The sequence below is a fragment of the Podarcis liolepis genome (assembly GCF_965112155.1).
Source record: "Podarcis liolepis genome assembly, chromosome: 7".
NCBI lineage: Eukaryota > Metazoa > Chordata > Lepidosauria > Squamata > Lacertidae > Podarcis > Podarcis liolepis.
In genome coordinates, this window is record NC_139561.1 from 40498752 (window position 1) to 40516000 (window position 17249).

The following is a 17249-nucleotide window of genomic DNA, read 5'->3' on the forward strand; positions in this document are numbered from 1 at the left end:
ATCGATTATCACATAGGATACATACACACGCCACTTTCTGACAACAAGGCCCTCAAGGCAGTTACAAGTTTGTTTTTTAAAAAGGTATGCAATAAAAAATAAAAAAGATGATAATAAAATGCAGAGAACTGCAATGAATAGGAGCAACCAGGAAACAAATATTTGTGGAGGAAGGATAACTAAAGCAAGCTAAACTCCTGGCAAAATTGCTCACCTTAAGACCAAGAGAAAGAGAGGGAGGCAGGCAATTGTGTTTGTATGCACATGAGTGCCTGTGTTCACACATGCAAGCTCACAGCACATAAACATTATTAACTTGGGCCTTCTGATTTAAAATCCCAACACAGAGTATGTTGTCTGAGGGGCTTTCCCAAAGCTCCTGTGTTGTTTGTGGGTGTCGCATGAGTCAATTGCTCAACTTTCTCTATGGCTATGCAATTTCAGTCACGAGTGCTTCTTAAAGGCAAAGTGTTGGGTTCTGGGAGAGTGAAGCATCACCCTTGTTGAAGTGAGAAACTGCTCAATTTGAACTCTGAATACGGGATGCCTGCTAAAAGCCTGGTGTGATTCCTCCCCACCCCACTTTTTAAAGAGAGCTCTCATCCTCTTCTATTTAAAGGAAATCAAAACTGGAAAAAATAACAACCAAGGATGCTAAAAGCTTTCAGGACACAAACTCAGAGGCGTTTAGCAAAGGTCAGCCCAGGCTGTGATGAAAGGAACGCTGAAGCGTTTTGTGACTAGCAGAAGAAACTAGTCTCAATGTTTGTGGAACTAAGTTAGCGGGTTAGGACTGCAGTCAGGGAGAGAAACTTGGTGACACAGAGGGAATGCATATATAAAGGGAACAGCTACCAGGAAGTGGCTCTGCACAAAGTAGGGCAGGAGAGTCGGAGATATCTAGGAGTTGAATGCAATCTTGTTTCAAATTACTTGTTTTCTATGACTCCAATAATATCACTTGAAACACTTCGGGGGTGGGGAACCTCAGACCACATTTGGCCCCCAACCCTCTCAATGTGCCCCTTGGGATCCTCCCTAGGTCATGTCTCCTCTCAGGGGCCACACCCTCTGTCAGTGCTTTTGCCTATCTGGAAAATGTGCCATTGAACTTTGCTTGCCTGGAAGGAAAGTTGAGAGATGGGATGTGTGGGTGTAGAAAGCTCTGGTGTTTGCATGGCTGAAAGGTAGCCTGCAGGACAACAGAAGGGTCACATTCATTGCTGCCGCTACATTTGCCTCTGGCCCCACCCACTGCTGGTATTTGGACCACAGAAGATAAGAGGGCTGCTGGCCCATCTAATCTAGAATCCTGTTCTGATCAGGCCCTGGAGATTTGAATTCATTTAATGTAGCTAGGTGTTCCCTTACCACCTCTTTTCCAATCTTGGGGTGCAGCTCCCTCCTTGAATCATTTATTCTTTTATCACCAGGTTGGGCACTGCCTTCCTTTTGGGTGAGGACAGAGGCAAAGTAGGTGTGGAGCAGTTCCACCATCTCTCTGTCACCCATCTTCTCCATGCAGAGAACCTACTGCTTGCGTGTTATTCTTCTTGCTTTGAAAACCCTTCTTCAATACTTCTTGGGACCTGATTTTGTTAGTTTGGACTAATGTTAAGCCCAGCCAAACTGACAACTTTCCCTTCCGCCATTCTGAGCCCCTTCACTCGGTGGAATGTTCTGTGTGCTCACAGCAGCTCAGCCAATCAGTGTCAGAGTCTTCACTGCCACATACGCAATCAAATATAGATCTTCTCTACCAGGTCCGGGGTATTTTTTTTCTTCCAACAAAGAGAATTAATATTTACTTCCTCCAGACTCTATTCTGCTCCCCCACCCACCCCCACTGCACCTGCCCCAATATTCAAAACATTTATTCAAGGTCCCTTATGGAATCAATGAGCCAGGCTTGAAGTTATTTGACATCTCAATTATTCCAAGGCCAATATAGAAAGCTATTTGGCGAGTGTCAATCAAGAGATCATGGGCGCTTACAACACCTGGGTGGGGAATCAGTGAAAGGGGAAATTTGGGGTCTGTCACGTCTTAATGCAAAATATCACTGATTATAAAAACCATTTTCATAAGGCACCTTTTTCTAGACACCCGTAAAGCCATTTCAAAGTTTATTGAAAATGATAACCATAAACATGGAACATGGTGTCAAAGCTTGCCTCTCTGCTAATTTAGCAGCATTGATTAAGTTATTTAGTGATGCTTTTGAATTGGATTGTCAGGTCTGGGCTCCAAGATGTGGGTATCAAAATTGCAAGCTTGTGTTGTCTTTTCAGTAGACAGCTGAGCAGTATTCAAACCTTTCATTTCCACTCTAAAAAGGAAGAGATCTCTCATATATATATATATATATCCAACTATGTCATATTCAGATCAGATCCACTGAATACAATGTATGTATTTCAGTTGTGTTAACTGATTTCAGTGGATCTACTCTGAGTATGACTTAATCTACATTCAGGTAGCATTTTTTCTGTTTTCCTAGCATTTCCTTCCCTGATCATTCCTGCCACTTATGTGATTATTCATATGTTGTAAAAGCCACTTTTGGAAATCTAGTGGAATTTAGTGGATGTTTAGCACTCATTTCCATGTTTGATTTTTCCAGGGGGGGGGGACCCATTTGCAACCCCATTAACTTGGAAAGCCTTGGGAGTTTTGCACTGTAATTTCACGCAATAACATTTGGGGCAGCATCCTTCCATACACTTCTTTCCTGCTGCTTGAAATTTAGCACGACATGGAAGTATATCCATCAAAAAGCCACAATTCCATAATACAACAGGTAATGGAACTTTAGGGTCAGTGAAATAGAAGTTCCCTCCTCCCCCTCCCCAAAATGATGGAGAGTCTCCAGGAAAAAAATATCTGCAAAGGGTCCATCTTATGAGGAGGGTATAAGGAAAAAAGTCCCAAAAACTTTCTCAGGAAAAGAACTTTTGGCTAGCTTTCATTTGTATCTAGATCCAGATAATGAGGGCGGAAATGAAGAAGGAAAAAACCCACCAGTTTTAGGCTGCCAGCTTAACCATGTCTGCTCAGAAATAATTCCTGTTGAATTCAATGGGGTTTATTTCCAGGTAAGTGGGGGTAGGACTGCAGCCTAAGTATTTTTTGAAAGGCTTGCTGAGAGCTTTTTTTGACCTTTAACTACAGGCATGGAATTTTTCAGGGCAGACAGAAGCAAACCCTGTCATCAGTTCCATCTCATCTCCTAAGCTTAAACACACCTCACAGTGTCTCACCGGTTTTGGGGGAAAGCCCCCGGTATATTAAGGGCATCACACTTATTGACTTCATTTTTTAATATTAAACAGGTGGGACTCAATGGCCCCCATATTGACACTCCTAAGTCCATTAATGACCCCTGGTGACATCACTTTAATTTACGCTTTGAAAGGGAAACGGCAGCCTTATGAGTCAGGGGCCAGAGAGAATATTGCTTATATTAAAGAGCTGTATAAAAAGAACATCAGCCCTGACCCGCTGAGGCAAAGTTGATCACTCCAAACAATATTTCCAACTCTGCTGTACAGGAGAAATAATATTATGAAACGTCTGGGCTCCCTTCCAGCCAGAAAGGTTGAAAGATCCCTATGTTTATCTAAGTAAGGTGATGAGGTCCTTAATATTTAGTTGGGAGCTAAAGGGAAAGCAGCCTGATTCTAGGCTAAGCTCTGCAGATAGAAACCGTATAATTGTAAAAGTCCCAGGCTACTGCATGACTGCCGAGCCATGTGTGTGTTCACCTTAATGTGTCAGCAAACATTGGCCGACAGCAGGCTGGGTGATGGTTGCCCTGTCTGCACTTTAGAGCTCTTGGCCAAATAATAGTGGGGAGGGGCCATAGCTCAGAGCATCTGCTTTGCATGCAGAAGGTCCCAGGGTTCAATCCCCAGTGGCATCTCCCAGTAGGGCTGGAAAAGCCTGCCTGAAACCCAGGAGAACTGCTTCCATCTAGACACAATACTGAACTATATGGACTAATGGTGACACTTAGTACCAGGCAGCATCCTATGTTCTCAATACACCCAAGCAGATTCCCAGTGTTGGACCAGTCATCGACGAATGTTCACTCACACACCTGCTGCTATCATATATCAACCGAAAGCCCTAAATGGCTCTTATGAGGGTTGACGCCTTATACCTGAAATGGTTCCCATGCCTTTAAAAGCTGGGCAGCAGGCAGAAATTCCACTGGTGAAACTCTGCTACCACATTTGAATAGCAGGTACTAATCCCACTGGGGAAGACGGAAACTGCCTTTATCCTGAATCAGACCATTGCCTCAGCTAAGGGGCAGGGGACCTGTAGTCCTCCAGATATGGAGTTCAGTTCCCATAAACTCTAACCATTGGCCATGCAGGCTAGGGGTAATGAGGGTTGAAACCCAATAACAGTTTCCCCACTGCAGTCTACACTGATTGAGAGGCACCACCCAGGGCATCTGGTAGGGGAAAAAGTCTTTCCTGTCAACTTTTGCCTCCTACTATACCTGTTTTTGCAAGACATTTCCTCAAATACAATGCATTTTTGTATGTTATCTGCAAAAAATGTGCTATTTATTCTTACTTTCCCCTAATATAAATATTTTTGTAGCTACATTTTGGTGGGAAAACTGCATTGCAAAATTCAAGGAAGTCCAAATTTCAAAGGATTTTGCTTCATGCAGTTTTAGGAATTGCAAATTATGGATGTAGTTTCTCCCCCAACCCTGCTGGGGTATGCTAGGCTTTTGTTTTGTTTTGTTTTCATAATGCCCATAATTCTAACCCTCAAATACCCCATAAAAATAAAAGATTCTAGAATGACAGCCATGCTGCAGAAACAAAGCTTGCTGCTTCCACTGACACCAGCAGCCTTAAAAAAGCAATGTTAACAAGAGGCTAAAAATGAACATGAATGCGAGTAATGAAACAAACGCCAAGTTAATGAATGAACAATGAAACAAATCCTCCACTCCATTAATGATTAAATGAAGATCTTTTAGCAATGAAAATGAATGCACTAATGGAAAGGGGATGGAATCTTGTATAGACCTAGATTTCCTTGGACCACTACTGATGGGGGCCGTGTCTGGCTGTAACACTAAACTGAGGGTGGCTGCCCTGTGGCCCTCCAGATGACGTCAAAGTCCAACTCCCATCAGCTTGAGCTGATGGCCAGAGCTGATGAGAGTCCAACAGTACCTAAAGCAGTGCAGCCTAGCGCCCCCGCTGCCACTAAGCCATTGTTTAGTGTGTCATAGGTCCTTTTATGCATCATGCATTGGATTTCAATGTGCAAATGTAGGAGTAATAGTAAATGATAATCATTTTCCTTTTTATCTTTTACAACCATCTAAAAGTCCTGCCCTTCCTTAACATCATTTGCAGGACTGGCCCAAACATTAGCCAGAATGTGGCAGGAATGGCAGGCAGAGGTTGCTGGGAACATCTTGCCTTGCTGTCCCCCTATCAGAGAGGTGGTGAGCCTTATCCTCACCTGTTGCTCACAGGTGTAGGTGAAGATGCTGTTCCATTGCTAGTGTTGAAAGTAAGACTGAACTGCCAGTTCATTCAGCTTCTGTACATGTAATTGGAGCTGGAAGAAGAAAGCCAGGTACTACCTTGTCCTTTGCCTCAGGCTGCAAAATGTCTTGCGCCGGCCCTGCTCTTTGATCACCTTACGCCCCACATAGGCAAAAACATCTCTGTCCTTTTTTCCTTCGCCTCCCCCCCTTCCTCTCTTTTCCTGGGCACCGGCCCAGCCTGTTTCCGCAGCAGCTCCAGAGCACACAGTGCAATTTAAAGATATTGGCAGCCAGCTTTCAATAATTCCCTGTTAGATTACTGTCTGCGGAAGAGTATATATAACACAACAGCTACAAATGCTTGGAGCAAAATCTTCAATAACAACTCCGTGCTTATGATAACTTTCCCAATTTCCTGCGCCGACACCACCCCTCTCTCTTTTGCTCGCCTCTGTAGCAGCTTGTTTCTATATTGAACATCTGCCTTGGGATCGACTGTCACAAAAAGTAATAAACACATCAATCCAAAAGAAAGAATATTGTTGCAGCTTCTCTCTCCAGCACCCTCCCCCCCTCAAACCCTTCCCGAAACCAGCTACCCCCACCTCCTCTGACTACTTAACCAATCAAATTGGCAGCTGGCAGCGTGAAACTAAAGAGAGGAAGACTCAGAGGCGCATTTGAGCGCAGGACATTCCTAACGATCCTGCACACCTGCTGCCATTTTGCACACTCAAAACTGCCGGCGCAATCTTAATAAGTTAATTACCATTTGAAGCGCCAATTATGGATTTCAACCTTTGTTTACAGGTATCAAGCAATGGGATTAATTTGTAAAGCTGTTGCTGAGCCAATATTTTGACAGCTATTCCTTTGATTTCATTGAGAGCTGCAGGAAATGAAGAGGGAGGTGTGTGTGTGTGTGTGTGTGTGGAGGGGAGGCCCTCTTTAACGAAATATAAGGAAAAAGAGCAATAAGCAAAAGCCTTGTCGCTTATTACCAATAGACCCACAACATGGTGAAAGTGACAGTAATTAACATTGTTCTCACTTTCCCCCTCAGGCTTTGGCAAACACAATGACAACACCTGAAAGGAACAACAAAAGCAATTTGCCATTCCCACTTATCCTAATATAAATATCCACAGATTATTCAAACGCAATGGAGATCAAATCTAATCTTGCCACACTGCTTGTAAATTACAGATTACATTTTTTTCTGCTGTCAAGTTTTATTGATTTCAGAGAAAGTAGCAGCAGCTGATCTGGGAGACCAATCTAAGAGCAAAACTACCTACAGGCATTTAAAACAAAATAAAATTAAAATGCTACCATACCTTGAAACTCACTAATACAGACATCTTGCAATCTGTGAATAAAAAGTGTGTTTGCTTTTAAGGTGTACACAAGCACCTGGGAACGAGGCTTTATGCAATGGGCAGCCTCTAAGTGACTGTAGCAGCTAAACTCCAACAGCTGCTCCCAGCCATAAGCAGAAAGCCCTCTTCCATCAGCTGCTCATCATTCAATTGCTCACCTGCTGCTGTCTTTGCTGTTACTCTACACTCCTGGGGTTGCCATCATAGCACCCATGGGTGCGGTGGCACCTTTTGAGGACTTCCCCTGAAACCTATAAAGCATATGAGCCCTGCCACTTACTGTCCCTTCTTAAGATGGCAAGTGTGGTTACCTTACCCCTCCTTGAGAAGTGCAAAGAAATGAAATAGGAAGCTCTTTCCCAGTTCTTCCTTCGACTTTATAGGATTTCAAGGCTCAGGGCAACACCTGAGTGACTGAAAAGAATGTAGAGCACCCAAGAGGGTAGGAAGGAAAGGGGAGTGATCTTGAAAACTAGAGGGAGGGACATGAAGTGAAAAGAGGAGAGAAAGTGAGGTGCCACAGGCATCAGCAGAGAAGGAGATAGAGTGGAATGAGTATTATGTGAGCAAGGGGAGAGAGAACATAAGAAGGGATCTGCTGGATCAGGCCAGTAGCCCATCTAGTCCAGCTTCCTGTTCTCAGTGCCCAACCAGGTGCCAGTGGGAAGCCTGAAAGCAGCCCTCCCCCCCCAGATGTGATTCCCAGCAACTGATGTTCAGAGGCATACTGCCTCTGATAGTGGAGGTAGAATAAAGCTGTCACGGCTAATAGCAATTAATAGTTTTAGCTTCCCCAAAGGTGGGGAACCTTTGGCCCTCCAGATTTTCCTGAACTACAACTCCCATCAGCCCCAGCCAGGGATGCAAGTCTGCATCGATCCCCATCATTTTTACAAGGGATGCCCTCAATTTGTTGTTGGTGGTGTCTAGTTGTTTAGTCATGTCCGACTCTTCGTGACCCCATGGACCAGAGCACGCCAGGCACTTCTGTCTTCCACTGTCTCACACAGTTTGGTCAAACTCATGTTAGTAGCTTCGAGAACACTGTCCAAACATCTCGTCCTCTGTTGTCTTCTCCTTGTGCCCTCAATCTTGCCCTCAAAGCCACAACCCAATCACAGGTCACTGCTGTCACTGCAGACGATAAGCAACCTGAGTAGGTGATGCTGAGAAATTTCTCAAAATTCCAAATGTGCTTACTGGTCACCCATGTTTCAAGTATCAGCAATAAGCACAGGTGGAGGAACGGCAGCAGTAGCTCTGAGGGAAAGTGTTGGAAGGGTGATCTCTGTCAGAACTGTTAGCTGCTACAGTCATGCAGAGGCTTTTCCACCACATGCATCTTTGCTTAAACGTCTTGCTAAGTGAGAGTAGGCTAAGGCAGCCAGGTTGCAATCTTGGCAGTTACTTCTGTAATGGGCCTCAGGGCAACTTGCCCCCTGGATATACCCTAATTGGATCTCATCTGACCAGTACTGGAAAGCAAAAGTTGTAATAGCAGGGGAACATAGCAAGCTGCTTCATTGGTCCACCACTGATCTGTCTAGCTCAGTATTCACACATCTAACTCAGTTTTGTCTACACAAACTGGTAGTAGTTCCTCAGAATGGCTCTCCAGAGTTTTGGGCAGGAGTCTTTTCCAGTCCTACCCAAAGATACAAGGGATTGAACCGGGGAACTTTTGCATGCAAAGCATATGCTGCATGTAGCCCATTTGCCCTGTTCAGGAAGGCTGGACAATGAAGCAACTCAGAATGGGAGATTATACAGCAGCCAGAGGCTCCACCCCTTCCTGGACCTCAGCTACACCCTGATCAAAGAGGTACCTCCACGTACTTCCTGAGAATCCTCTGGGTAGCTAGTCAGGCACTTGGGCGACAGCTCTGCCTCATAACCTCCTCTTCTCCTGTGGCCCTGGGGAGAGATTGTGGGGTCTCATGAGAGCCAGCCAGGCAGCTGGCATGAGGATTTCAAGTTCTACAGCAGATGTCTATATCTGATAAGTCATCCAAGTCGTTGGCAATGTGGAGATCTGCTGGAGGTCCCAATTCTTATTGCCCATCATCTGGGAAGATTCAAAGTCCGTGCTGAACCCTGACACTAAATTGTGGCCATTTCCAAAATGGAGAGTGTGGCTTTTCAGCAAGCAATAGGACCTTAACCTGATAATAAACACCAAATCCCCAGTTCATAGTTCCCCTTCCCTTGAAATGAGTTACTGTTTGGAATCCTAACTTTTTTTTAAAGCGGATACTTACATACCAGTAGATCAAGGCTGGGCTATGATTCCCCACTTTTCTATTACCAAGCTTCTTCCAACATGGCAAACATCAAAAGCAAAATTGCCTGTCAAAGCAGCTGTCTTCCTAGCAAGCGTGACACAGAGAAAGTCAAGTTGGAGTTGAGAGTCTCTCTCTTTTCTTTCTTTCTTCCCCTCCAAGGGAAGAAGGTGTTCCGTTTTTAATATACAAAAGCATGCCAATTTCCCGGAGCCGGCATGGCAGTCGAGGAGTGTGAGCAGTGCCTTCGACAACAATAGCCAGAGGGCACTTTAGGCTCCGCAACTCACCTCCCCGATTGGAGCTGAGAAGAACTACAATCGGGAGATGAACGAAAAATAAATAAAGTGCCAATTTCACCCGGAGCTTTTTCCTATATTGCAAAGACTCCACTCCTGCCTGAATTGGATTCTGTCATGAAACATTAATTGAGTGAGACAACTAAATATTAATAGAAGACTAGCAATAAATAAATAACTAATAGGTGCCCACCTTTTTGGTATCTGGGCGCGCAAATCTCTCCTCTTCCTCCCCATGTTGTAGGGGACCCCCAGGTTGCATTAACGGGGAGGAAGCACCTTCATTTCCCCCAATGAAATGAAATTTCCTTAGTCTAGGGGGCCTAGACTAAGCCCTCGCTGCCAGGCTGGCTCTGAATTGGCAAGCCCAGGGACAAAGGAACGGGCTCTGAGTCCAGCAAGTGTGCTATGAGCCAGCTTTGGGTGGGTGGCTTTAAAAGAGGATTAGAAAAATTCATGGAGGATAAGGCTATGAGTGGCTTCTAGCCCTAATGGCTGTGTTCTCCCTCCACTGTCAGAAGCTCTACACTCCTGAATGCCAGCTGCTGGAGCTGCAGAAGGGGAGAGAGCTGCTGCACTCAAGGGTTACTTGTGGGCTCCCCGTAGGCAGCTGGTTGGCCACTGTGAAAACAAGACTCTGGACTAGGTGGACACCCTTTGGCCTGACCCAGCAGGTTCTTCTTACGCTCTTGTTTTCTTCTGTTCTTATGAGACAATTAGAATCATAGAATCATAGTATGGTAGAGTTGGAAGGGACCCTGAGGGTCATGTAGTACACCCCCCTGCAATGCAGGAATCTTTTGCCCAGCACCGAACTCAAACCCACAACCCTAAGATTAACAGTCTTATGCTCTACTGACTGAGCTATCCCAGCTTAGGTTTGTTCACACATTATACTGAACACAGGCAGAAGCTGTCTCTGCACATGTGTTAAATTTGCAAGTTTGTACAGCTCAACCATGGTGTACACAGATTGTACCATGGTCGGATGTTACGTGTGAATAACCATATGTACGAGTGCACAGCTCAGCCGATTCATGCGCAGGTACACAGATGGAACAGACACTGGATGCAACACTGATTCAGTATTCATGTTATTTACAGCACTCTACACATTTCCCATAAAATCAAACATACATAAAAATTATCAATAAAAACCAGGGTTAAAAACAAGCTAACCTTCTTCTTCTTCGTCTTCTTCTTTGTTTTTTACAAAATATAAATAAAACCAGCCATTAAAAATATTCATTATAAATTAAAATTACATATTAAAATACATGTCCACTTTAGTTAAGGAGATAAGTGCTCTGGTTAACAGTCATTCTTCTGAAGCCTTCCAGCAGACACTCCAATGTGCCAGAGAACAGAACATCTCTGCGTAGGAAGATAAGAAGCTGCCTTGCACTGAGTAGACCATTGGTCCATCTAGCTCAGCACACTGGCTGTAAGTAGCTCTCCAGGATTTCAGATAGGAACATCTCTCACCTGGAGATCCCAGATAGATATTACACACAGGACCTTCTGCATGCAAAGTAGATGTTCTGCCACTGAGCTATGACCCTTCCTCAGTTGTAGCCCAAATACTGGAGCTTATGGGAGTTGTAGTCCAAAACAACTAGAAGGCACCAGACTGGGGATGCGAATAATGCTGGCATAATGTGCCCTTCCAGATTCATCCATGCATTCTATTTTCAGGTGCTCTTTTTAAAGAATACTTTGGGTCTACATAAAAAAGATACAATGTCTGAAGCAGCCCTAAGAGTCTCCCTCCCTCCATCTCTCTCATTTTCTCTCCTGTTGAGGGTCACCCCCACGACCACGGAGAGCAATACTCTGTTTCAGAGCACATTATCACTGATTGGCATTCAAAGTGCCTTCATTGAGTGTTTCTCTGGCCTCCTAATGCAGATGAGGTCTAAAAACCTTTCCCCCATCTGCCTCCGAGGCTTAAGTACATGAGATCCCGGTGCCATTGCGCTAGCTTATATTTTAGCACTAGGCACAGCTGAGAAGATTTATGCCCCTCCACGTGACTGTCCCATCCATCCATCACTATTAGCCACAATAAAATCTTTCTCCTTGTTTTTAAAAGCCCTTTGAGTTAGATTCCATTATGGAGTTAACATATCACAGATGGTCAAGCTGTCATTCAAGGCAAAAAGAGAAAGGGGTGGTGGGAAGCAATGCTTTGCCGTCTTGGGATGCTGATTAACCAGAGATCAGGATGGTTGACCCGCCCTCTGTGAGCTTCAACACATTGAGAGCTCTGCATGCAAAACCAGGGAGAATCCTCATCTGAGGGGAATGGCTTTCCTGTTCCAAAACGTCAGAGGCACCATGAGATGATCCTGCTGGATCAGCCCAGAGGCCCATCTAGTCCAGCATCCTGTTCTTCCACATGCCTCTGGAAAACCTGCAAGCAGGACCCATGCAGAAGTGCACTCTCCCCTCCTGTGGTTTCCAGCAACTGGCTGGAACCATACCACCTCCAACCATGAAGGCAGAGCATAGCCATCATGGATAGCAGCCATTGATATCTCTGTGTTCCATGAATTTCTCTAATCCTCTTTTAAAGCCATCCAACTTGGTGGCCATCACTGCCTCCTATGGGAGCGAGTTCCATTGTTTAACTCTGCACTGCATGGAGAAGTCCTTTCTTTTACCTGCCCTGAATCTTCCCACCTTCAGCTTCATTGGATGCCCATGAGTTCTAGTGTTATGAGTGTAGGAGGAAAACTTTTCTGTATTCACTTTCTTCATGTCATGCATAATTTTATAAATTTTTGTCATGACAGTTCTTACTTGCCTTTTCTCTAAATGAAAAAGGTCTCAAAACGTTCTATGAAGTGGTATATAAATTGTTGAAACGAACAAATGGGTAGTCAAGATGATGCCCTCCAGATGTTGTTGGACTCCAACTCCCATCAGCCCCAGCCAGCAGGGCCACTGGTTATGGATGATGGGAATTGTACCCTAACAACTTCCAGATGGTGTCTTGTTGACTCACCTTGGTCTACAAAATCTCAGTGCTGTTTACATTATCTGACAGAAGCTGTCTAAGGTTGCAGGCAGGAGTTCTTCCCCCAACCCTACCCAGAGATACTATGGGTTGAATATTGGAACCTGGTGCCCTATAACTGAGCCAAAACTCCTCTTTCTAAAATAGGAACATAGGAAGTAAGCATCAGATGTTGCCTTATACAGAGTCAGAAAGTCTTTCCCAGTCTTACCTGGAGATGCCAGGGATTAAACTGAGGACCTTCTGCATGCAAAGCAGATGCTTTGCCACTGAGCTATGGCCCTTCCCTTAAATTGTTCAGCATCAATGGGCTAATAGCAAAAGAAAACAATCGCCTTTGACGTCCACAAATACAGGGCCTACCACACAGGTGCCATGTTTTACAACCCCGCTCTATCTTGTCATTCACGAGAGTTCCCCGAACAAATTGCCTGTCATATTTGAAGATAAAACCTGACAGTGGCAGAGCTGACAAGTTGTCCTCAACCCTGACATACAACACAGAAAACTTGAATTTCGCTCGACTCTGCTGTGGATGGGCTTGTCTTCAGAGATTCGTGGTAGAGCAGAGCACCAGCAGGAAAGAAAAAGAAAGAAAGGGAAGATTTCAAAATACCTCCAACTGAATGTCAGTCTTTATTTAAAATATATATATATATATGGCTTTATATAGGGTTCTAAGCACTGGTTTGGCCTTCCTCATTTACTTATTTTACCACTGCCCCCCCTTTTACATCCCGTGTTGTATGTCTCTGTAAAAATAATAACACAGGGGCCTTTTAAGTAATGAAAACACTGAAGCAAAAGGGGGGGGTGAGATACATTTTCATTACTCTGTAATACAGAAATGTATTTTCTTTTATAGGCCATTTCATTTAAAATATATATAGAAAAAAAGCCCTAAGAATATGTTCTATAAATAAGCACTAAACAGCAATTACCTGGCAGTTTCAGTAATTATAGATCTCATGCTTCCTCAGTGGCTTGCCTTGTGAAGCTATTGGATTCTGCCTCGAAAATTACCATAAAGATTCTGCCTTAGATAAACAGATAAGGTTACATCTATTTGCAAGAGCCTTTCTAATTACCAGAGAGGATAGCTGGGGATTGCAAACTTAATGATATTTTGCTATTTCACATGACTGACAAGTTAGATCTGTCGGAGAGCGCAGGTGACCACTGATCCTTTAGTGAACACAGGGAGTTGTCTTAAACCAAGTCAGACCATTGGTCCATCTATCTCAGTGTTATCTACCCTGGGTGCTATCCAACTGACTTGTTCCGTCAGCACAAGGATTTCCACTTGTGCAGTGGAACTTCTTCCCCTCTCCTCACCCCATGCCCTCCCCAAAAATCAGCCCCAGATCCCCCAGATTTAGTGGGCACATGCAAGGGGGAGAAAAGCTCCATTGTGCAAGCAGAAATACTTGCGCTGATGGAACAAGTTGGCTGCATACCACCCCATGACTGGCAGCAGCAGTTTCAAATGAGAGACATTCCCAAACCTACCTGGAGATGCCAAGGATTGAACCTGAGACCTTATGCCTACAAAGCTCTTCTGCTAAGCTGTGTCATGTCACTAATGGGAAGGTTTGGCCTCCTGGAAGAGAGCAAAAGCAGATTTGTAAAAGGATCTATATTTACATTTAGGGTGGCCACGGCGCCTAGAAGACAGCCCTCTGTTTAAAGTCCTCCAAGTCAAGGTTAACAATAAAGACCTATAAGACAGGTGAGTCAAGGCCTTGATGTTGCCTATTAAAAACACTTAAAAAGCAACCAGTTCACAAGGGCCTGTTGGAATAAAACAAGGAAGGGCACAGTCTAACTTTTCTAGGGAAGGGAGTTCCAAAGTCTGGGAGCTCAGTGTGGACAGAGGCCCTCAGCTTTGGATGTGCCATTCATACACACTTTAGGACTGCGCACACCCACTACACTTAACGCATATGGCTTCCTCCAGGCCACACCCCTTCCCAGGCCACACCCCTCAAAGGTATCACATTCACGCCATACATTTAAAGCACATGGATCCCCCTAAGCATCCTTGGAACTGTAGTTTTCCATTTTCCGCACCCTTCAAAAACTAAAGTTCCTATGAGTTTTTTGGGGAAGTCATGTGCTTCCAATGTGTGGTGTGTACACAGTCTAAGTCTGGTGGCAGAGATGCATGAATAAAGATATGAGGTGACAACAACAAGAAAGGTCAGAAAAGCACTATATTCTTCCTGACAGTTCCCATTGTTACCTTGTGATGTGTGGCTTATTGCCTGGGTTCTTCTTTGATGTGTTTTACTTTATATATATATATATAAAGCAAATGCTCAGTGTTAAGGAAGTTAAGTGAGGAGATTTAACCTTATAAAGACATAGAATTTTTCAAGGGAGGAAAAAACATACTGTTTTGGGGTTTGCCAGAACAGAGGGTGTTGATCAGTAAAGCAATATAGCCATCACCTTCTGGCATAACATAACTCTTTCCTGTCGAAGTCTATCTAGAGCTTGAAATATCTGTCTTTGTAAACACCAAGCACTCACATTCAAAATGAGTTGTAGCCAGAGGGGATGCAGGAAAGAAAATTTAGGGTCTGGAATTTGGTTGGTATTCAGACAACGACAGCAGAGGCATCTAAGGAGGAAGATTTTGTTCTGTGCAAGAAATTGCAGTTGCCAAGCTGATCGGTGCTTCACAGAGGCCCCTAAAAGAGCAGTGGGGGGGAAATGGGGCACTGTGCCACCAACAGCAGTCTGTGCTCAGCTAGCTCCCACCCATCTACCTTCTGAATTACAACTAGCCCAGAGGCTGGTATTAACTTGTTAATTACAACTAGCCCAGGTACCGGTACAATGGCTGGTACTGGCAGACACCTTCCTCCTGCTTAGTCTCACTGTTACCTTTGTAGAACTCAACTGGGAAGAGGATGGAGACAAAACCAGAATTAGTTGGCTCTGCATGCCATTGGATCTTTGGCTCCACCTACTGTTGGGCTCCCTGCCTTCCACCCTACCAGTCCCGTCACTTCTAAGGAAGTTGTGTGGGAGTGAGTTGGCTTTTGCATAGGACTTTGGTTAATATTATTATTACCTGTACTTCACCAGCAAATCTATTCTTAATTTAGATTTATTTAATTTTAATTTTATTTAATTAATCTTAAATTTAAATTAAAAACAGTTAACACAGATTAGACTCACATCTCAGGTATCAAAGGTAAAGAAGAAGCCAGGCACTCCCATGTATGAAGGCAGTGCAAGGGCTCATTATTAAGACGACTATGTGCCCAGGCTAGCATGCCTAAGAGGCTGGATCCAAGCATGAGTCAAGGCACAATAATTTCTATAACTCAGCAGACCAGAATATTAACTGTGAGGATCAAGATCCCCTTGATCTCCTAAAGCCCAAGCAAGCAGATGCATCTTTAGGCGACGTTGCAAGATTATCAACTGGGGGGGACAGATGACAACAACAAGTGTTCCTGTTTGGGAACTCCACAAATAGGGTGCCACAAGGCTTACAGTGGGATCCCCAACTGCAAAGAGAGAAAAAAGGCTTCCTGTTTTCTGTCTCTCTAATTGTAGATGCTGGACGTGGTTCCTGTTGGGAATATGGCAAGATGAAGGATACTTGTAACCAGAGAGTACCAGCATCTCTTTGTTCAGAGGTGGGGGACCTGTGGGCCTCTAGATGCCCTTGGGCTACAGCTGACCATGCTGGCTGTGTCTGATGGGAGCTGGAGCACAGCAATATCTGGAGGGCACGAGGTTCGTTGCCTCTGTTGCTCAGACTGTTAGGCAAGCCCAACTCAGAGGAGTCAGGTCACATCACATTATCATTTATGGCAAATCAGCATAAAGGAAAGGAAATGGCTTCCTTGTTGGTGTTTCTGGTTTCAATGCATTTCCCTTTTTTTGGCCAGAACTAGATGTTGGAATATAGGCTGAACCCAATATTCCCCATTCTCCAGTTTGTGTTTTTATGTGGCATTAGTCTTTTAATTTAGTGCCTGGGCAGAATGATCCCCTTCCATCCCCTGTCCCCCGACCCCTTTTCTCCTACCCAGATGCGACCCGATCTACCTGCTTCAGAGACAATGGATGGGTTTTGACCCATGTTCTTGGAAAGGTCGTTGAAGAGCTCATGCCTTGTGGAATGTGGTTCTTACCTCCGTGAATCATTGTAACTAAACGCTGTAATTATCATTCCCTTGAGCTGCATCAAATGTTATTTAACGGCCCGTCTTCTCATTGTGGCCTGTCTCTCAAAAGTCTTTGTGCCCAAGGGACTGGCAATCTATTACCGAAGGAACTGTTCTGACCCCATTAGCCAGGGAGGCAGAAGTAACTTTGAACTACAGACAATGGAGGTGTGAGAGGACCGGCATTGGCAAGGGAAGGAGATCAGCATTAGGAAACCATTAAATAATGGAAGGCCAATGTTGGGCTCTGGCACTGCCTGCTTTATAAATGACCCTCCTGATGTTCTGCACACAGGAACATAGAAAGAGCCTTGCTGGATCGGACCAAAGCTGGGTACTGTAGGGGCAGAGACCCAGGTCACAGATTTGCCTCTGGATAAATTGAGATTGTTGCTGGCTGAAGTGTAGGAATGGGTGAATCTGTCAATTTCTGTTTCCTCCATGTCTCATTTTTCTCGTCTTAAATTCCATTCCTCACATTTCTACAGAGGTTTGTGATTTCAAAGAAAAAGAAGAAGCACTCGTGAAATTCACCAGCATTTTTAAAGAGAACTTCTAC

At 44.4% G+C, this 17249-nt stretch overlaps 1 protein-coding gene across 1 annotated transcript in view; it reads right to left on the reverse strand.

Moving 5' to 3' along the window:
• Positions 1–14014: 14014 nt before the first annotated feature.
• Positions 14015–17249, reverse strand: part of FTO (FTO alpha-ketoglutarate dependent dioxygenase) — a 270050-nt gene continuing 266815 nt past the window's right edge. Inside the window, exon 9 of the mRNA XM_083513712.1 lies at positions 14015–14103. Within this exon, the coding sequence (XP_083369838.1) occupies positions 14049–14103 (55 nt within the window). The 3' untranslated portion in view covers positions 14015–14048. The remainder of the gene's footprint in view (positions 14104–17249) is intronic.